Source organism: Ambystoma mexicanum, chromosome 9 (assembly GCF_040938575.1).
Source record: "Ambystoma mexicanum isolate Mex_15411 chromosome 9, UKY_AmexF1_1, whole genome shotgun sequence".
NCBI lineage: Eukaryota > Metazoa > Chordata > Amphibia > Caudata > Ambystomatidae > Ambystoma > Ambystoma mexicanum.
Window position 1 is genome coordinate 930,384,655 of NC_090931.1, and position 22,952 is coordinate 930,407,606.

A 22,952-nucleotide genomic window follows, 5' to 3' on the forward strand; every position below is an offset into this window, starting at 1 on the left:
TTGTTTTTTTCATTGAACATTCACTGTTCAATCCTATATGCATTGTTAGCTTTGTTCAGTTTGGCTTTTGGACCATGATATTGTGTGATGTACTGTTTAGTGTTGCATATTCAGTTTCAGAGCGCTTGGTAACATGTTACTAATATGAAGAAACAGAATTGAAATTACAATATGTTGCTAGTATCTGGGTATTTGTTGTGAAAAGCACAAGGCCCAACTAAGCTGGTCTCCATCTTGAAATATTGAATGTTAAAGCAAAAAAACAAATGTATTCACTGCACGTTTTTATATTTTGATACGTTTGCACAGGATATAGACTGCTTCATGCTAGGAATCCAAGTGAGGTCTCCACACTTTGATAGTTTTCACAAAGACAAGCTTCAAAGACCTCAATTTACTTCCATTGCCCAGATAACAGCTTTATCTATCTACTGTCTATTAAATTGTGTACAACCTTGAAAGGAAAAACACGAGTTGACCAGTAGAGTGAGACATTGAAAGAGTAAATGGCAGTACACCAACGTAGAATTTTCTTGCAACTTTGAACTGTTCGCCCACCTCAAAGGCCACCAATCACAAACCACTTTTCTGGCTATGTAGCATTTCCTATGACCAGTTTACCATTTTACAGTGATTTACTGACAATTGAAGACTTGATGTATAGGCTTTATTTTATTTATTTTATTGTTTACTTGTTAGGCGCTTATACAATAGGAAAATACTGTTTCAAAGCACCCAGAGGACAGGGAGGGAGAAAGGGTGGGGAAAAACATTAAAAGCACAATATTTAAGAGCAGAGGGTGCGGTAGAAGGGATGAACCTACTATGCCTTATGAGTATTCAGAACGTGCAAGTGCAGCAAGGAAGAGGGAAAAGGGGGTAAGTACTGGGGAGTCCGAGATCATGGATGAGCCACAGATGAAGTGCTAGGAATGTTGAGTGCTACACGGACTGGGGCCACAGGAGTTGTAAGTGCGAACCTCCAGGGCAGAGGGTGTGCAGATGCAAGATAGACAGAAGCTGGGCAGGATTGGTGTGGGAGTTCAGGGTCATGAGGATGCAGAATGTCTCAGGACACCAATCTCAGCAACTGGGATTAGCAGAGGAGAGAAGAAGGGAAGGAAGAGGAAAAGAGGAAAGTCTTAAAGAGCTTCTGGAAATTGAGAAGGTCCTGCTCAAGGCGAAGAGGGAGGGGGAGGCTATTCCATAGGAGGGAGCCAGGAGGGACTCTGAATACATTCAGCCATACATGCTCTTCTAGTTTAGTACAATCTCATACTGTTTTTCATTGTAGCTTAAACGTCTCCCTTTCTAGAGCAATTCACAGTAGAAGAAATTAAACAAGTTTGATCCTTACCTGTCGTGCTACTTCTCTTAAACAGGCAACACCTCGTTCAAAGTTGGGAAATACTACAGAGCCATACTTTTGATATTCAGGGACTGGTCGTATTTTTATTGTAACTTCTGTGACCACTCCGAGAATTCCTTAAAGAAAAACAAGATGGATGAAATCGTGGTTAATGCTGTAAATTAACTGAACCAAATCGGTATGATTACAATGGGCCTTTTGTTTGTTCGCACATACTCTTTCATTCTTTGGACTTTATGCACGATCTAATGTGCAGAGGATACAATTTGCACATATGTTTAGAGAGAGAACTTCTGTTTTCCTATTTCTACATGTTTGACATGTTAAACACTTTGTTTAGTACCCCTTAAGAGGAGAGAGTGCATGCGTGAAAACTATATTGAGAGTGGGAGATACACAGGCCTTTAAAGTCATGTCACGATCAATACTGTAAAATCAAATATTTCTGTTACTCGGAACAAGAGGCAGTTAAACCCAGTAGTGGAATCCAGTATAATCTGGGCCACAAGAGAGGGACGCCACAAAGAGATGTGACTCCACTAGCACAGTGTGGAGCCCAACCTTCAGGGCACATACACCAATTTGCAAGTGAAAACAAAGATGGTGGATAAGACTTTCATAGGCTCCGTCCACTAAAACAGCAGACTCATGAGGAAACTAAAACGCCTGAAGTCGTAACACCATTTAGAGATTGCTTTTCAATCTAAGATACCAATAATATTACACCGATGCACCTACTTATGGAAGGCCCAAACCCAGGGAGGAGTCAACTGAAGGAAAACTGAGAAAGAATGTATGGGTGGTTTGAGAAGGCAACTGTGATTACGGAGCCTGTGGGAGAGGGAGAAGAAACAAAAAAAAGAGGATGGAGGTGGAAAGGAGGTTGCTGGTAAAAGAAGGAGTAGAGGAGGTGGTGGTGAGAGTCGGATCAAAGGAGAAGGACCTAAAAGGAGGAGCTGAGGAAGATTTGAGAGTAAGATCAGAAAAGGTGGACGCAGACGGGTAGAGAGGCAAAAGGAGGAGCCGAAGGAGTTCAGCAAAGAGCAAGAGTGGGAAAGTTAGAACCGTAAGGGATATATAGACCCTAATTGTGCAGAGTGAATAAGCAATGTGGAGGGAGGAATGTGCATCTAGCGATGTGTCAAGGTGGTGTGTCAGGAGTCAGCCAGTAGGGAGAGCAAGAGAAAACGGCTAGTCAGAGGTCTCATATGAAAGGTTCTATCCCTGATCAATGAGGAGGAAGGCAACGAGACATGGGAGCGCAATCAGACAAGGATCCTTGGAGAGGGAGGTTTTCAAGAACCTACTACCCTGCCAATAGAACTTCTATACCAACCACAGTCCTGGCAGAAACCCTCAGAGTCATCAGTGAAATCTGTGTGGCAGCATATTTTCCTGCAGGGATTGTGGGGTGCATTGCTGTCTTGGTATAGACAACAACAAAACCATATGGAAGCAAACCAGTCAGAAGCCAACAACCAGAAGGTGGATTGCATGCATTTGTCAATCCAATGACCGAACCGAGAAGACCAGGATACCTATCAGCAGTGAGCCCAAACGCCAAAAGCTTAAAGACTGAGCGACAATAGGGAGAGGCCCGGAGAGACTTTGGTATGTGAGGAAACACCCTTTTGTCTAAAAAGAACTTTGTCAAATCTTTCCCTTACTTTTAAACTTATGGTTCCAAAGATAGTGAAGAAGCCTGAGCAAGAGGAGCGAAATCGGCTGGTAAACTTCTTTTGGGTGGCATCGGGGAGCAAACAGGTCTTGAAAAGATATCTAGATTTTTGTTTATACCTTTTATTGAATTACTTCTTACTGGTCCCCTCTTTTGTATGTACAGAAACCAAAATCAAAGTTGCCTTAACAAAAGAGACTTTAAAGTCTAGCTTGAATCACTGAAGAGTAGAATAATACCACAATTTACTAGCTTGCAGAGTGAGTAGTTAAGAAAACACTAATGATTTACAATAACAGTCGTATAACCATAACATGAGTAGAGACTTTGAGATTCTAATCATTTTTTTATTTCAGCATTGACATCAGTCGTTGGAGGAAGAGGTATTATTCACAGACATGGCTTTTCACAAACATAAGTATCAGAGTTATTTTTCCTAAAGTTTGTTATTTATTAACAGGAAGGCAGATAAGGACTTCCTAAAGAAGGGTTGCAATAACAAAACATGTAGAAACAGTAGTAGTACAGGAAGAGAACGTCGCTTCTAGACTTCTGGAGCTCTGTCGAGAAATGAATGATTCAGATACAATTTTTAAGAATATTTGTCCAATTAACTGAATTCTCATTTCCTTTGAGCAATAATGGGAAATACATATGTAAACATTCAGAAGTAGAACTGTTTCCGATGACATGCAAAAGAATGTTATGGCCAAGTTTATTTAGGTACGAGGAATTACAAATGATTTATTAAAATATGATTACATTCTGAGAATTTATAACAAATTGAAGAGTTAATTCCCTATCAGAGTGTATTTGGGATCCCCATGAGGTTATATGGGGAATGGTAGAAATGTGTGGATTGTGTATCCGATTGTCCATCAGGTATTTTCCAGACACACCTGAAGAATTCAAAAGATCTGCTTGAAATAAATGATTGAATTCAATGATTTATGACTGAAGTGAGTGTACCCCTATTTCAGAAGAGTTACCGTAGCTTGAATCATCCCACATGGACCTTCTAAATGTACACACATACAATGTGCATGGAATACGAACAAGCACATGATGCACATACAATAAGCTTTACATAAGTAAGCACAGGAAATATCATTAGAATATTCACATGCATAAAGGAAATGCTCAGAATATACCCCCACACAAGTTAGCACAGACAACATGCTCACACTATAAGTAGGCACAACAGAAAATACACAATTACAGGCCACACACACACCCTCACTACCAACAATATGCTTAGAATAGGTGGACAAGCCCACACAAAGTAAGCATAAGCAATATGCTCAGAATGTGTTCTACAAATCTATATATACACACAGCAGCAGCATTGGGACACAAACATTCATATCATGCGCATACACACTCACCAACAGCATTTGAAAATTCACATACACAGCAGAAGACAGACGTGCACACAATTATCACATGCCAATGCTGTGCTTGTTCACAGGCTATGGGACAAGTCTGGTTTAGTTGCCCCTCCCCTACACTATGCCTGGAGGGGTGCAATTGCTGGTACAAGCACTGATGCTTATACTAGGTTAACAGTGGTCACATTGCTGGGGCGGGCCTTGCCATACCGCTTTCTTTCCCTGGGAAGATGGCAGACAATATCTGTCACTGCACTATGACACACATCAATGTTGACAGCATGGCACAATCTCCAAGCTGCTGGACGAGAAAGAAGGCAACAGGTAAAGTATGAGAAGGGCCCCTGTAGGTGACCTACCACTCCGCAAGTATGCGGAGTTCACTGAGCATTCTCTGTCCGATAACTCTGTTAAAGGGCAGTGGCTGGACTAAAAATGTGCATTAACTGTCTGCAGCTTAAGCGCTGGTGCATCGGCATCGACCCTCACCCATTCAGTGGGGTGCATGCACCTGCTAAGATTAGACCAGGAGGGAGCCCAGCAATGCACAGAAAGTAGATACTTTGGAGTAGACTTACTTGATGTGATATGGGCTGTCTTTTGATGCTTTAAAACCTAAAATTACTGGTATTACTTACTGGATGTTTAGAGACTGCACCTAGCTGGTTCTCCTGGCATCATGTATTTTGGCCATACCTGTGAGTCAGCGATATCTCAAGAGTTTCTCACTCAGTGTGAAGGTCTGGGCTGAATGCCAGACTAATCTAATGTTTGGGAACAAAGGAGGTACAATACAATAACAATACTTCTGGGCTGCACTCCAATGGTCGGGATGTGTTCCAAGTGTTCCGTTTGTTTTGGTAAATAGGTTTTAGTGTTCCCGTTAACAACAAAACCAATGCCCTAGTCCTAAAGAGTACAGTGGACTACAAACCTGGGCTAGACAGATTATTTGTTAGCATCTTGCTACACAGCAACTTGCCTTGGTGTAGTGCTGCTGGGGAGGAGCTGGCCTCCAGGCCTAGGTAAACAACACTCTGATGCTATAAAAAGCTGTTTTCTGATGAGGCAGTGGGAAAGTTGGACAAAGTAAGAGAGGAGGCAGATGAGGCTGCAGGATGATGACCCAGAGAGCAGACTGGAATCACTCTTTCCAGAGGGGAGGGGTATTATCCTTCCTTTTCTCTGCCTGAATTTTGAAAGTACCGGAAATTGCATGTTGGGGGTTTTGAGACTGAAATTACTTCTTTTTGCTTTTCAAGTGAAACTACTATTTTTGACTGAGCTGTATAGAGAAGCATTCTCACCTTTGACAATCAGCTCGCCGCCTATGGACATATTTTATTAATAATTGGGATTGACCATGATGCAAACAACCAATTGACATTATTTTTAAGGCATTTTATACCTTGTGGTGTTTTTGATAGGGGATATTTCCCAGTTAGATTTGATATTTATGGGATTTTGCAGACCACAAGCCTCCAATCCAGGCTCTAGGCATCCAGCCTTCAGCTTTCATCTCCCTACCATCTGAGAACAGTAGGGAGTATGAGTGCCTGTTTACCAATTATTTTTTTTTATTGAATTTTCAAGAAAACAATTGATCCAACAATGATGAGACAAGGGAAAGGAGCACATACATCAATTCATCAGGTTTTCAATCCAGATTCCCTTCCCTTAAGTCCATCCGCATTCAGCGAAGCATAACAATACATTATCAATTTGTCAATTCAATTTTAACTAGATCATGAACAAATTCATTTATCAACAATCAATTGGAGAACAATGCAAGAATAAACGGAGGAAGGAAAAAAAAAATCAACGAATTGGATGGAGCCGTGCAATTCTTAGCAATATCATTTCTGTGCAAAGTAAGCAATTTTAAGTCTGTCAGGAATTCATAAAGTGTCTCATTAGGTTCGGCTGGAAGTACAGCTGCTCCCTATCCAACACATAGTCCAAGAACGGGTTCCAGATCCACCTGAACTTCGAAAGCTTCCCCTCTAGCATGGCAGTGAGCTTTTCAAGGCCCATCAATTCCCACACCTTCACCCACCAATACGCCACCGGTGGCCCTTCTGCCGATTTCCAAAATCGAGCCCTAGTGATTCGTGCCGCAATAAGTAACTGCGCAATTAGGGCTGCTCTGGAGCCCGTCATTGGGAAAGACCCATCCTCAGACACGTCCCCTATACACGGATCCATAGGAAGCAGCGTGCCAGTAACATCCTTGATCTTGGAACGGACCTCCAACCAGTAGTCCTGGATGACCAAACAATGCCACCACATGTGCCCCAGATCACCCTTTTCACCACACCCATGCCAGCACATATCCGGATAATCGAGATTCATGGCATGCAATCTAGTCGGAGGGAAGTACCAACGAAAGCAGATCTTAACAGCGTTCTCTTTTACCAATGTACACCTAGAGCTCTTGTGGGCTCTATGCCATATTCGTTGCCAGGATTCCTCTGGGATTTCAACTCCTAGCTCCCTTTCCCACGATAACATGTAGGGAAGCTTCACACCCTCTGAGACATTTTCCAGAAGACTATAACAAGCCGCCAACCTAAGAGAACTCTGCCCCTCAAGAATTCTAAGTTCTATGGCAAATGGCGCTCTATTGGCAGCTTGGCGAGTTTCCCTGTTAGTCAGCCAGTGTCGTAGCTGTATATACCTAAACCGTTCCACCTCTGACAGCCCAAACTTCTCCTTGTACTCCTGAAATGTCAGTGGTTCCTGATCCACATACAAGTCCCTAAGCCTTAATGGTCCATTTGATTCCCACCCTTGAAATGAGCTGGGATTTAGTCCCGGCGTAAACGCTGGGTTTTGAGCCACAGGGGACAAGGGACCCAGTCCCTGAGCTATCCCCCTTTGCACCCTTGTCTTATCCCAACTTTGAAGCGTAGCCAATGTCGTGGGTAGGAGTCCTCCCTGATAGCCTCGCGCCTCTTTGGGCAGGAAAGGGAAATACTCTAACAGAAATGGAGAGGCTTCCTGCTCTATTTCTTGCCATTTGGGAGATTCAGTGGAGCTTCCCCAGGCTAACGTAGGAGCCACCTGTGCCGCCCTATAGTAGCGCTGAACTGAGGGCAGACCTATATTCCCATGTACCGCCTTTCTCGTCAAGAGTTTATAAGGGATCCTAGGCTTCTTGCTTCCCCACACAAAGCGTCCTAGCTCCTTCTGCATATCTAGAAGATCCCTCTCGGGAATCTGTATCGGTAAAGAATAGAAGGAATACAGCAGCTTTGGAATAAGAGACATCTTCACCGCGCTCACCCTGCCCAGCCAGGTTATTTCCTGTGAATTCCAACGATGAAGCCACTCTTTGGCCTCTCCCCATAGTGCTGGTATATTTGCTTTAAATAGGCCTGCGTAGGTCGGGGTCAGTTTAATCCCCAAATAGGGGATGTTCGTGGAAGACCAGGGAATGGGAAAGGCCGCCTGTATCTCCGCCAGGTCCTCGGGGGACTCGTTAACGTCATACCTACCAATTTGTTCGCATTCACCCCAAAGCCAGAAATGTTTTCAAAACTGGACAATAAGTGCATCAGGGGCGGGACGGACTTAGTTGCATCTTTCAGGAAACATAGCAGGTCATCAGTGTATAACGCCATTTTATGGCATTTTCCTGCAAACTCGAAGCCCATGATCTCCCTACTCAATCTGACATGATGTGCCAATGGCTCTAATGCTAATGCAAAAACCAAAGGGACAGGGGGCAACCCTGCCTAGTGCCCCTATACAAAAGGATTGCTAGGGTCAAGTTCGCATTCACTTTGACTTTAGTGGAGGGAAACTGGTAATTGGAGAGAACCAACCTCAAAAATCTGGGGCCAAACCTCTCCAGCCATACTGTCAAAAGGCCGATGGGCATGGGCATGTAACGATAACAGCGACAATTTACCCGGCAGTCTAGGGGCCAAAGCTATCAGATCTATCGTCCGACGTATATTGTCATGTGTCGAATGGCTCCGTATAAACCCTGTTTGATCTTTCTCCACTAGCGTCGGAAGAACCTCCCCCAGATGCCCTGCTATCACCATACTTAATAGTTTTGCATCCATATTTAGTAAAGTAATTGGTCGATAAGATGTACATTCAATCGGATTCCTTCCAGGTTTCAAAACCAATGTCGTAGTAGATTCTGCCATAGACGCCGAAATCGACCCCGTTGCCCAGATGTCATTAAAGAGTTTTGCTAAATAAGGGGAGAGCTCAGCCCTAAAGGTCTTGTAGAATTTATTCGTGAACCCGTCAGGTCCTGGGGCCTTACCCAGAGGAAGGGATCGAATCACTATTTCGATCTCCTCCCTTGTAATTGGCTCCTCTAAAAGCTCACGAGTTACTTGAGGCAGCTGTGGCAAATGCGCATCTCGTATAAACCCATCCGCCATGCGTAAGTCTGTTTGGTGGGGGGGCAGAGTGAACCGTAAAATACTCCTCGACTACACAAAGTTTCTCCCTCTCCGATGTGACGCTCCTTCCTTCCCCATCCAACAATACTTCGATCCTGTTGCGGCTCGCACGCATTTTCAGCTTGGCTGCAAATAGCCGATTGGCTTCGTTACCTTTAGAATAGTAGTATTGCTTAACTCTCATCATGCTATACGCTGCACGGCTCATGTGATGAGCCTCGAGGGCCCTCTGGTCTATCCTAACCTCACGTTTCAGTCTCTGAGTGGGCCTACATCTATGTGCCTCCTCTCTCTTCCGGAGCTACAGCTTCAGCTGGGCTTGTATTTGTTTCCTTGCCCTCCCTTTTTCCACTGAATAAGCAATTACCTGCCCCCGAAGCACAGCCTTTGCTGCGTCCCATACTTTTGTATATGGCAGTGCATCCGTCTCATTCTCATTAAAATAATGGTTAATAGCCTCTGAAATACATGAGCGGAACTGGGGATTCTCCAGGAGGAATTCATTCAATTGCCAGGTCCGTGTTGGGCCTGGCGAGTCCCGAAAAGAAGACAACGTGAGTAGAACCGGGGCGTGATCTGGCAAGGCTTTGGGCAGCATATCCACGTCAATTGTTTGGGCTACAAGCTTATCGGACACTAAGAACATATCCAGCCTGGAGAATCCCCTGTGCACCGCAGAGTAGAACAAGTTACTTTCTTACCTGGTAACGTTCTTTCGATGGGATGGTCCGACGACGTATTCCATATCTATGACATGTAATCACCACAGCTGTGCTGCTTCGGAAACTTTTCCGGCGTCTGCGTCCTGCGTCGATGACGTCGATGCGCCGACGTCGAGGACCTCCTCCGACGTCATCCGATGTGATAAGTAGGACGCACGACGCCCGTAGCCTCAGTTGTCGTTTTTTCCCACCAGAACGTGTGACATAAGGCAACTGCCAGTCAGACACAAAGCCTTGCTGAACGTAAGCTGCAATCGCAAAAGAAATTCTGCAGCGGGGAAGGCAGGGCGGGAGCGATATGGAATACGTCGTCGGACCATCTCATCGAAAGAACGTTACCAGGTAAGAAAGTAACTTGTTCTTCGAGGGGATTGGGTCCTCCGACGTATTCCATATCTTTGACAGACTCCCAAAGCAGTACCAAAACAAGGAGGAGGGAAAGAATTTAGAAGCAAAATTTTAGAATAGCCAATCAAATAGCCGAGCAAAGGACCGCCTTGCCAAAGGCCAGATCCTGCCCTCTGATGGAATCGAGGGAATAATGCCGTACAAATGTATGTACCGAAGCCCAGGTGGCTGCATCACAGATGTTGCAAATAGGAACACCCATCTGCAGGGCAGTAGATGCAGCCACACCCCTGGTAGAATGGGCCCGCAAGCCAGCCGGTGGGTCCTTACCCGCCAAGCGGTAACACTCCGAGATGGCCAAAATAATCCAGCGGGACAAAGTCTGTTTCGTCACAGCTTGCCCCAAACGCTTTCCAGCGTAACCAATAAAGAGTTGATCGTCCACTCTGACCCGGGACATGCGTGAAACATAAAAGCTTAAAGCTCTCCTAGGATCAAGCCTATGGAGCCTCTCCTCTTCCTTACCAGGATGCGGAGGAGGATAGAATGCCGGAAGAACAATCTTCTGGGCTAAATGAAATTCCGTCACTACCTTCGGAAGAAAAGAAGGACGAACTCGAAGGACAACCCTGTCCTTGTGAAAAACAGTGAAGGGTGGCTTAACTGAAAGTGCCTGTAACTCACTCACTCTGCGAGCGGAAGTAACCGCAACTAAAAACACAGTTTTCAGAGTTAACAGCCTCAAAGGGCAAGAATGTAAAGGCTCAAACGGAGCACCCATAAGAAACCTAAGAACAAGGTTTAAATCCCAACCGGGCACCAGGAAAGGTGACGGAGGGAACACATTAGTGAGCCCTTTCAGAAACTGTGAAATTAAAGGGATTTTAAAGTAAGAACACTCTTCAGACGAGCGCTTAAAGATGGACAGCGCCGCCAGGTAACCTTTAATGGTACCCACTTGCAAGCCCCTGTGGGCCAGAGAAAGCAAAAAGGACAGAACCATGGGGATGTCACATGCAAAAGGATCCACATTCCGAACTCTGCACCAGTTGCAGAACTTACGCCAACGGCAACGGTACAGAGACTTCGTTGCTGGCCTACGGGCCGAAAGCAACACCTCCATCACGTCTTCAGGGAGGTCCCAATCCATATACCTCAACCTTTCAGAAGCCATTCGTGAAGGTTGAGGGATCCGACCTCTGGATGGAGAACCTGACTCCCCTCCCGTGAGAGCAGATCGTCTCGGTAGGGAAGACGACGTGGAGGGCAGATGGACAAGTCGAGAAGGTCCGGGTACCACGTCCTCCGAGCCCACGCCGGAGCAATGAGGATCATCCGGGAACCGAACTTCCGTAACCTCCGCAGCACTTGCGGGATGACGGGGACTGGAGGAAACGCGTACAGCAGCGGGAATGACCACTCCACCACGAACGCGTCACCCAAGGCTCCTTTCGGAGGAAATTCCCACGAGCAAAACCTTTCGCACTTCCGGTTGACACTGGAGGCGAAGAGATCCACTTGAGGGGTCCACCAAAGGGCGAAGATCTCAAAGAGAATCTCCTGAGCCAACTCCCACTCGTGAGAGATCGCGCTCTGCCTGCTCAGAGCGTCCGCCGTCACGTTTTCGTCTCCGGCCAGATGAACTGCCGAGATCGAAACTTCCTGCTGGATGGCCCAGAACCCGAGCTGCATCGCCTCCCTGCACAGAGGAAGTGACCCTGCCCCCCCCTTTTTGTTGAGGTAGTGCATGGCCACTGTGTTGTCCGTCAGGATCAGGACATTCTTTCCTCTCACAGTCGGCAGAAAAGCCTTCAGGGCTAGCCTGACGGCCCTCAGCTCCAACAGATTGATATGGAGTCTGGACTCCGACGGAGACCAACCCCGCTGTCAGCCCGTTGGCATGAGCTCCCCATCCCGTGAGGGATGCATCCGTCACGATTGTCACCTCCGGCCAGGGAAGCCAAAATGGCGCCCCTTCATCAAGTTGCCTTCGACGGCCCACCACAAAAGGTCCTGGGCGACAGAGGGCGGCACCTGAACCGGGTCCGACATCCTGCCGGAGGACTGCGACCATTGCGTCTTGAGTGCCCACTGCAAAGATCTCATTCGCAGGCGAGCCTCTGGCACCAGAAGAATGCAGGATGCCATGAGGCCGAGCAACCTCAAGAACTCGAACGCTGGGAGCGTCTGGGCCTGCTGAAACTTGTGCACCATCTGCTGAATGTGAAGAGCCCTCACCTGGGGAGGAAAACACTGCCCCAGGGAAGTGTCGAGCAGTGCTCCGATGTACTGGAGCCTCTGTGTTGGCGTCAAATGGGATTTCTTTAAATTGAGGGAGAAGCCCAGCCTGTGAAGGGAGTGGCAGGTGACGGACAGATGATCCAGGACCTGCTCGGGAGAGCTCCCCCTGATCAACCAATCGTCCAGGTAGGGGTAGACGTGAATCCCCCCTTGCCTGAGATGCGCTGCCACCACCACCATGAGCTTGGTGAAAACCCTCGGGGCGGAGGTCAATCCGAAACGGCAGGACCCGAAACTGAAAGTGCGAGTCGCCAACCGCGAACCTCAGGTACTTCTTGTGCTTGGGATGGATCGGCACATGGAAGTAAGCATCCTTGAGGTCGAGTGACACCAACCAGTCCTGAAGCTGAAGGGCCTGGAGGACTTGAGAGAGAGTAACCATCTTGAACTTGTCCTTCCTGAGGAGTTTGTTCAAACCGCGCAAGTCCATGATGGGTCTCAATCCCCCGTCTTTCTTGGAAATCAAAAAATAAGGGGAATACCATCCCTTGTTCCTCTCCGCTACAGGCACCAGTTCTATAGCGCCCTTCTCCAGCAGGGCTTGAATTTCCTGCGCAAGGAGCGGATCCGGACACTTCAAAGAGAGGTTCCCCGGTGGATTGTCGCGAGGCCTGTGCCGAAAGGGAAGACAGTAGCCGTGGGTTATGATCTCCAGAACCCACACATCCGAAGTAATGGCTTGCCACTCTACAATATGCTGCGCCAGCCTTCCCCCAACCGGCGAACCATGGGACCTGGCCTCATGACTGAGTGGGAGCGGCTGCGGCGTTACCTGAGGGCAAAGAGGCAACTGCCCGAGCGGCCTTGGCACCACGGGTACCCTGTCGTCCACCTCTGGTACCCCTGCGTTGGCCTCTTTGACTGCCAGCTCCTCTCGCTTTACTGAAGGACGAGTAATAGCGAAAGGAACCACCCCTCCACTGCTGTCCCCTAGGACGAAAAGGCGGAGGTTGGCGAACTGCAGCGCCCAACGACTTCGCTGCAGCTTTTGAGGTCTGCAACCTCTCAAGGCTCTCGTCAGCCTTGCTGCCAAAAAGGTGTTCACCGTCAAAGGGCATGTTGAGGAGCCGGGACTGCACATCAGGAGCAAACCCCGACTTCCGCAACCACGCAAACCTGCGTATCACGGTGCTCGCCGCCATGGACCTACTGACGCATTCAGCCAAGTCCAAACCCGACTGAACGGACTCACACATGGCATCCTTACCATCCTGGACCATAGCAAGGAAACCATCCCGTTCATCCCCTTCGGGAATATGTTCAGCCGCTAACGCAACACAGTTCCACAGAGTGTGCGTGGAACGTGACAAGGCACAAATGGAGTTGGCCGCCTGAAGCGCCATACCACCAGAAGAAAACCCTTTCTTCGCCCAGCCATCAAAACGTTTGTCGTCCCTATCAGGAGGGATGGTAGGGTACGACGCCGGCTTTGCCGGGGCCGTGGCCGCCTGCACCACCAAACTTTCCGGAGTGGGGTGCCTGGTCAAGTAGCAGGGGTCGCTACTGGCTGGACGGTATTTACGCGACTAGGATCTGCCCACCGCCGGGAGACTCTCCGGAGCAGTCCAAGCCGCCGCCACCCTTCTCTGTAAAGCCATATGGAACGGTAGTACCGGGTCAGTTGGGGGACCAACATCAAGGATGTCCGTCAGATCATCCTGCACAAACTCCCCTGGGGGAGCAGACCATCCCAGATACTCAGACACCCTAGCCATAAGGCGCCGGTACGAGGAATTGGCATGGGAGCCAGGCTCAGGCCTACAAAATTCCACCTCCGGAGAGGTGTCCAGTCCACTGGCATCATGCAGTGACTGCCTCAAATCGTCAAACTGACTATGGCCCGAGACAATGTCATCTGGCACCTGACTAGGAACCAGGCCATCAGAATCCTCATCCGCCTCTGAAATATATTCCAGGTGGCGAAAAGGCACCCGAGAGTGCTTGCTCTTAACCAGAGCCTTCCTAGGGGGTACACCCGTGACACGGGGCACCTCCGACACGAAAGGCGTCGATGGCGTCGAGCGAATTGGCGCCGACGTCGAGAAAACCGGCAACGGCGCCGAGAGGATCGGCGTCAACGTCGAGGAAATCGGTGTCGACGACAGATGCAGCGCCTCCAGTATCGGCGGCGTCGACACAGCCCTCGAAGCCAGAGCCCCGAGCGTGTCCCTCGACGACCTGATCGTCGACGGCTTCGACGACTTCCTCGAAGCCGGAGCCTCGAGAAAGCCTGTCGACGCCCTCGACGCCTCAGACATCGATGTCTTCCTCGAAGACTTCACAGGAGCACACGGTCTCGAACGCATCGAGGACCGGGACCTGGAACGGGTACGGCGAGAACGAGCCTCCTTGTCCGAACGGGACCGCTCCCCTGACTCGTGCCGACCACTCTTGCGAGCGGTGTCTCTCGACCTCTCACGGCCGACCCCACTCGGGGGCGCGGACGGCTGAGTACCCTGCGACTCAAGAATCACCAACATTTTCTTCCCGAAGGAAGCCCATTCCTCCGGCGTCGCACGGCTGGTGGGGTAACCGACGTGCCGTGCAGAATCCTCGGAAGAGGACCTGGAAGGCGACCGGTGACGGCGCTTCCGAGAATGCCTCGAAGAGGCTGAGGAGTGGCGAGACCCACTCCTAGAAGAAGACCGACGAGACTTCCGACGATGACGCGGAGAGTCACCCCTCGAATCATCCGTCGAAAGCCCCGCCGACTTCGACTTCCGGGGCTTGGACACCCGACCTACCGACAACTTCTTCTTACGTTCGCGTAAGGCTTTGGACGTGAGCGACTGGCAGTCGATAGTCATCCGTGTCGTGGGCCTCCCCGAGGCACCAGAGGCAGGCGTCGTGCGAGTCAGTCACCGACATCTTGGACCCACACTCCCCGCACTTCTTAAAGCCCGGACGCGGGGTTGAAGACGAAGTGGAAGACATCGCCGAAGGAAATTCACAAACAAACAGGTTCGAAGAACCAGAAAGAACAGAACTCCAAAGAGTCGAGGCTTAGAACCGAGAAACACGAAGCAACACGTTCGCGGAAAAAACGGAACTGAGGCTACGGGCGTCGTGCGTCCTACTTATCACATCGGATGACGTTGGCGCATCGACGTCATCGACGCAGGAAAAGTTTCCGAAGCAGCACAGCTGTGGTGATTACATGTCATAGATATGGAATACGTCGGAGGACCCAATCCCCTCGAAGTATGTATATTCTCGCTCTTCTGGATAACAGAATCTCCATACCTCTATAAGGGAATGCTCCTGCAGGAGCGTGGTAAGTGCCAAAAAATTATTTTTGTCAGCGCTAGTTGGGGGGGGGGGGGGGGGGAGCGACTTATCCATCAAGGGGCCAATTACAGCATCAAAATCACCCCCAATTATTATTTCACCCTCCGCATGTTCAAACAGGAGTTGAGACAGATTCAAAAAACGTGTCCTGCTGTACATTAGGTGCATACAAAGAGACCAATGTCACCTTCCTCCCCTGTCATCTGGCTACAACCAAGACATACCAGCCTTCCACACCCTTCAGCGTCTTGCAGACCACAAACCAGATTCCTCTGCGAACCAGGATGGCCACCCCAGCTCTCTTACTCCCCGAAGAAGCGCAACATTTTGTGGGATATAAATTATTAAGCCTAAATTTGTCCGTTGGGAGCAAGTGAGTCTCCTGAAGAAACAGGATCGAGGAGTCTAAGGTGGCCATGCGGAGTATCAATGCCCTTCTTTTAATCTGAGAATTCAGCCCCTGCACATTCAAGGAGAGACAGCAACAATTTGAGGGTGTCATAGCCTTATCATCATCTCCTTCGAGCAATCGTCCCTCATCCTCCCCCAGTCACGATGGCTAAAAATAGATGCCCATTCTCCATCTCCCTCCCCAGGCTCCCATCCCCATCGGGCCCAGTAGAGCCCAGCATGTAGAGAAACCGATTCCTCCCAGTCACCATCCCCAACATTTGTATTTCACCCTGCTGTCTATCAGTTATACTTTGAATGGTCACATGACACCTCAAACCCTGCAGACCAGTGCAAACCCTGCCACAACATTCGAAGATCAGGCTCTTTAAAAGACATAGAAATGCTGTAAAGAAAAGAAAAAAGAAGAAAAAAGGAAAGAAATGACTAAATACAAATTATCAAATGCTTGCCAAACTCGTAATGCAACCGATTTAAACAGTTCCCCCTTCCAGGGTAACAATGACGGGCATAATCCGTGTGACAGGCACCCAACTTCAAACTCTAAGAAACATCCCCATATATCCCCATTTGCGGTTATCACACATCCAATGAGCGTACATACAAATCCCCTCAGGCCTTGTTGCGTCTTTACATGTTCTGAAATGCCCAGAGCAGGATCCGGGACAGGCAGACATCCTATCAGTTTACTTGCACTGCTGTCTTATTTAGTCATTTCAAGGTCAACCCCCTGCCCCATTTCCACAATCACCATATAACCATGCAATTTTATCTCAATTTCTTCGAGTGACCGCTCCACCTGGGGAGCCCCACGACCACATCCATTCGCTTCTTATCAGTCATCTTGCTGACATCCTTCACATATTACGGCAGATACTTGCCACTAAGTAAAGCACCAGTCTATCATCACTAAACCTACTGTACTGCCACAGTCCATTTAAACTCTCTGCCGAGGCGTGTAAACTCTTCATGTTAACTATCTCCACTTATTCCAGGGGGAGTGCTACCCCCCTGCTCAGCGTCCTCCAGTATCTTGCATGTCTTAATTAGAGCCCAACCCCTGGGCCTTCGCCTCTTGTCCTTCGGCGTGGGGCTAACAACCAGCTCTCTCTCCGTGTCAGCCCCTGTGCCGCCTGACTCGCCTGCAACGCCTCGCAGCCATTCATCTGCCTCTCCCTCGGAACCGATGCTGCAGGGGCGGTTTTGGTATTCAAACAGTAGCCTGCACGGGTATCCCCATCTGTAGTGGACCTTTTTCGCTTGCAGCCAGGTGGTGACTTTCTGGAGGCGCCTGCGGTTTGCTAAGGTGTATGGCGAGAGGTCCTGGAATAATGATATGGCAGAGCCACGGAATTCCACCTTTTCCACTTTTCTAGCTGCTGCCATTATCTCCTCTTTTTGCCGAAAAAAATGGACCCTAGTCAGAACATCCGGGAGAAGATTACGCTTTTGCTGGATAGAGGAATAAACCCGATGCGTCCTGTCCAGGGTCAGTTCGTCAGAGTCTCGCATTTTTAACAAGGTTTTAAAGAGATCCTGCACATATTCAGCAAGTTCCTGGTCCTGAACCTGTCTTGGCACTCCTCGGATCCTAATGTTATTCCTCCTTGAGCGGTTTTCCAAGACCGCCTGTTTTGCCGCCATTTCCTCCAGTCTGCCTTCCACATTCTGCATTCTTTTGGCGAGGTCTTCATTGTCCCGCTCGTTCTCGCATGCCAGGTTCTCTAATTCATCAACCCTGGTCTCAAGGCTGTTGAAATTGGAGCTTATTTCCGTGATAGACTGTGCCAGCGAGTCTTTTGAAGACTGGATCTCCGATGTTATTGTCGTTGTGATGTCCTGCTTAAGTGCCCTCAACATTCCCTCTAATTCGTGTCTGCATATGGCCGGATCAAGGATTAAATCAGACCCCTGTGAGGCGTGAACCTCTGCCACAATCGACTCCATCTTCTGCGGGGCAGGCGTTGGTGCAGTCAGGAAATTTGTAATTTTGCTCCCTCTGTTCTTATTTGCTGTTTTGGGCATCGCCAGAAAGAGGTTGCTCAAGTCAGTAGAGTGCCCCTCCGAGTTCCCTTGAAAGCCGTGCCCACCGACTGTAGTGCGCAGGAGGCTTGTGCCCCTATGGCATTAGCTTCCCATCCAGCACCCTAGCACCTGCTTATACCAGAGTCTCGTTTGCCTCTTCGGCTGGCTTGCCAATTCCGTTTCCTCAAAGTCCCAGCTCCCAGATCAGGCGTCAGTATATTGCTTTCAATCCGCAATACAAACGAGCGGCTCCCTCGTCGCCCACCACCACACTGTTCCTCAGTTTCGGATATGGGCGTTCTCCAGCTCCGTGGAGTCAGCGGCTCCCAGCAGCCCGACACGAGCCACCTGCAGCCACCCACCCCCAAGCCGACAGCCTGCAGGGGAGGGGGAGGCATGCTCAGGCCCAACACGTGCCTCAACACTCCACCGCTACGCCTTACCGGGCCGCCCGCACCAGCGTCCCTTTTCTTTCCGGGGCTCTCCGTTCTCCTACCGGTCAGCCCGCAAGCCTCCCCGTCCCGCCATCTCAATCTACGCTCCCCCCGCTACAGGCTTCTCCGTTGCACCCACCCGCCTTCCAGGAGACTTGCCTTCTCGGGCAGGCTCCGCATTCACTGGGCTCGCAGAGCGCCACTGGGCTCAGCGTCTCCTCGTCTCCAAAATCCGGGTAGCTCACTCCCTCTCTCCACGCCACCCTCAGCTCTTCCACTGCCTTCGCCTCAGGCAGCGCGATCGGACCACGGGACGCAGCTCTCTCCCTGGTAGTTGCTCTCTGCGTCAGTGCACTCTGGCTCGCATCAGTGCTCCTCTCCCACAGCCCTGCACATCCTCCAGGTCCTGTGTACGTTTCCAGGTCGCACATCCGAACTTGGCGGCCCGTCCAGGAGTTTGCAGCAGGCACGTCCGCATGGCGCCCTGCCTGGCCACGCCCCTTGCCTGTTTACCCATCTTTAAAATCACATTGGGAAAGAGGAGAGGTGTTGAGAAGGCAGTACATTTCAGGAGGTTGCCCCATGAGATTCAATGAGGTAGTCATTTACTTTTAAGGTAGCAATTATGCTTCTGAGATGTTTGATTGGTCTTGAGTAGACAGAGGCATTGACAAGAATAGCTGGATATTAATTTAGAACCTTTTTCATATGGAGTGTGGTATGCATAGTTACAATACTAGTGCAATGTTTCTTTATTATATATTTCTCATAATAAAAGGAGTTATATATACACACATGTGTAAGAGCTGAGTGTTCATTATTGAGAATTAAGTCAGAAACATTAAATCACATATATGAAGTGTAGGGCATCTATTTGAAGTACTGTATATTGACGTGCTGTATGTGGTGCATGTTTTGAAACGAAAAGGGTCAGAAGGCTTGAGTGGTGGACCATCAATAACATATGTCACATTACTAAATCAGTCATGTGCAGGGGAGTAAGATTAGCTACCCACTGTGGTTGTTGCCTACTCTGTTCTGATGCAGAGTGACAGTTATATGCTTTTCCTCTACGTCTATTCTAAGCACAGCTCCTACTGGGGGTGGGGTGGATCTAGGGGACTCCCTTTGGGGTGCAGGAAAGGCTCTGTGACCTAGAGGTGATCAGAATCACCTCAATGGATCAATTACACTCTAATGTCAACTAACCGCCACCTGGGAACCATTGACTAAAGAAAACTGACCATGGCAGTTTCTATGGTATGGGGGGGGGGGGATACCCATGGTTGTTGGGCCTTGTTATGCTGTGTTGAGGATCTTGCTACCATAATAGGGGTCTCCAATGGTCACCTGACTTTCATGCCACTTATCAATCTTCCAGTTTGATCTATGAACAAGATCTATGAATTGATTACCAATTAGTCCCTGCTGCTTATTTATGTGGTTGCAGTTATTTCTGCTGAAGTTCAAGGTTAATTAATACTACTCCAGATTCATGAGGGGGTGTCTTCACTACTGGTGCCTCGTCAGATTCAAGAAAACTGGCTGTTTATTGTACAAACTAATACTTGCTGTATAGTTGGAATCAAGTCCTCATAATGTCCCTCCATGACTGGAGTGCAATTCAACACAACCTTTGTGTAAATGCAACATTCTGCCAGCCCTTTCTCACAGCACCCAGTCAACCCTCATTCTTCACTCTTATCTACAAATCCCTACTCTTAGCTTAGGAGACAGTGTAGCGTAAAAAAACATAAAACAGGAATGACAAGCCCAACCCATTGCACAATATCCTCCCAAGCTAAATCGCCTGTCAATATAAGATCACCCTCACACTACTGTAACAGTCAAATCTGATAACGTCCCGCCCACATTCATCGAGCATACAAGAAAGAAGCCAACCAGCATATGAGGGAGCAGTCAGGCTTACTACAAGTCAGACTCCAAATCGTGTGCCCCCTGGTACTACTGCTTCATCTCATTTTTACATTACTCACCGTAATCATATTTCTGATGCTTGTATCTGCTTAGATTCACATGCTGTGCATAGGCCGACATCTAGTGGAAGCTGCACAGTATTAGTTTGTTTTTCGAAACTCAAAAATGGGCGTCGACACAGGGCGTGCCAGTAATACTATCCCTAGTGTGACGTCCACTGTACCCATGATCCCTCACGCGTGTAGGACCCTCAGATTGTATTTTTTCTGACATAAGGAGTAGCGCGAGTACAGATTATCCAAGCAGATAGAAAGCTAAGACTACAAGCATCCATGCGCCTTCTCTCAAAGGGGAGGAAGGACGGGTCGCATGTGAATCTAAGCAGATCCAAGCATCAGAAATACGATTACCGTGAGTAATGTATCCCTTCTGAGGCTTGTGGAATCTGCTTAGATCACATGCTGTGCATAGATTAGCGAGCAGTGTTAGAAGGAGGTGGGATGTGAGAAGGGTCATGAGCAAATAGATGTCTTAGAACCGCTTGTCCCACTTGAGTATCTGTCTTGGAATGAGTGTCAATGCAGTAGTCAATGCAGTAGTGCTGAGTAAAAGTGTGACTAGCGCTCCATGTAGCCGCTTTGCAAATGGTGTCAAGGGGTACATTTGCAATGAAAGCCAGAGTGGCCCCAATGCCTCTTGTAGAGTGGGCTCTTGGCGTAAAAGGCAGCGTCTTTTCAGAAAGTGAGTAACATAGTTGGATACAATTGACTATCCATTTGGAGATGGCACCTTTAGAGACGCGATCGCCTCTGCCTGTAGCTACGGAGACAAACAGTTGGTCTGTTTTCCTTAGCGGTCTGGTCTTGTCTACATAGTAGAGGACCGCTCTTTGCACATCAAGAGAGTGTAGTTTCACCTCAGCAGAGCTTTTGGGTTCTTGGAAGACGGCAGGAAGCTCGATGGGCTGGTTAACGTGGAATTTAGAAATAAATGTAGGCGAGAACCTAGGATGTGTTCGTAGAACCAGTTTATCCTTATGAACAGTAAAGAAAGGATCCTGCACTGAGAGCCTGAATTTCACGGACCATTCTTATGGATGGAATGGCTACTAAGAAGGCAGTTTTATAGGTTAGGTGTTTGAGACTGTCTTTATGCATGGGGTCAAAGGGTGGGCCCATGAGCTTAGCAAGCACCACAATAAGGTCCCAACCAGGAGGTGGGTTTGAAATTGGAGGGTAGAGTCTCTTTACCCCTTCCCTGAAGGCTTTAACCACTGGTACTTTCCACCACAAAACATTGAGGCGTGGTTTAGGCTGGCAGCGCTGCCAGGTGTATCTTGAGTGAGTTAAATACCAGCCCTGCAGCCAACAGGTGGCGCATGTACGTGACAATATTGGAAGGAGTGCAATCAACCGGGTTGATTTGCTTATTCTGGCACCAGATAACAAATATTTTATACTAACCAAAGTAACAGTGCCTTGTGTTAGGTTTCCTAGATTATTTTAGGATGTCCATACATCTCTGTGTTAAGTTGAACAAACACTGACTTCCGGAGCCATGCTGCCAGGTTCATTGAGTTGGGTTGAGGATGCACTGTTTGACCTTGGTGCTGGGACAGTAGGTTGTACCAGCAAGGCAGTCTGATGGGTTTGCATACCGCTATCTGCGTAGGTGTGGGGACCACGGTTGCCTTGCCTACATGGAAGCAACTAGGATGAGCGTCATCGATTCCCTGTGCATTTTGTTGACCACCTTCCTCATGAGAGAGGTTGGTGGAAAAGCGTAGGCAACCATTCCTGACCAGTTCATCCACAAGGCGTTCCCCTTGGAGTCTGGCTGGGGGAACCTGGATGCGAATTCTGGGCATTGCTTGTGGCAAATAGGTCTGTAGTGGGGAAACCCCACTGTGAGAAGATGTCTTCTACGACTTCTCTGAGTAGACACCATTAGTGTTCTCTTGGTCGGGATCTCTGCTCAAAGCATCTGCTAGCGAATTGAGATCCCCATAAACATGTTGAGATAACATGTAAAAGTTCCGTATAAGTGCCCATATCCAAATTTTCTGGGCAAGCTTGGACAGATTTGGAGAACAAGTCCCTCCCCGTTTGTTTAGGTAAAACATCGCTGTTGTGCTGTCCGTCAGGATCTGCACTGACAGGTTCAACAGGTGGGGTTCGAAAGCCTGAAGCGCTCTGAATATTGCCTGAATACTGTCAGAGCAGAATGATATGATTCTTGGCTACTGTGTGAGACCAGAGACCCTGAGCTGTGTGGTGGAGGAGGTGTGCTCCCCACCCTGACAGGGATGCGCCTGTAGTGACTACAGCCTGTACTTCTGGATCGTAGAAGGGTTTCCCCTTTGACAGGTTCTCTCTTGTCCACCAGTGAAGACTTTGAACAAGTGTTGGCGAAACGACCACTAGATCATCCCACTGACCATTTTCCTGAGACCACTGTTTCGCCAACCATTCTTGCATGGCTCGCATGCACAGGCGCGCGTGGGGGACCAGGTAAATACATGATGCCATCATGCCTAGCAAGTACATCGCTTAGCGCACCCTTATCTGGCGACTGGGCTGGTAAAAAGGAATTTGCAGTAGTTGATTCCGAATTCTTTCCTCTGATG

General features: G+C 48.5%; 1 protein-coding gene across 1 annotated transcript in view; it reads right to left on the reverse strand.

Annotated features, from left to right (window-relative positions):
- The window catches only part of AGPS (alkylglycerone phosphate synthase), a 1,795,747-nt gene that overhangs the window by 944,186 nt on the left and 828,609 nt on the right, over positions 1-22,952 (reverse strand). The window contains exon 11 of the mRNA XM_069616114.1: positions 1,358-1,485. Within this exon, the coding sequence (XP_069472215.1) occupies positions 1,358-1,485 (128 nt within the window). The remainder of the gene's footprint in view (positions 1-1,357; positions 1,486-22,952) is intronic.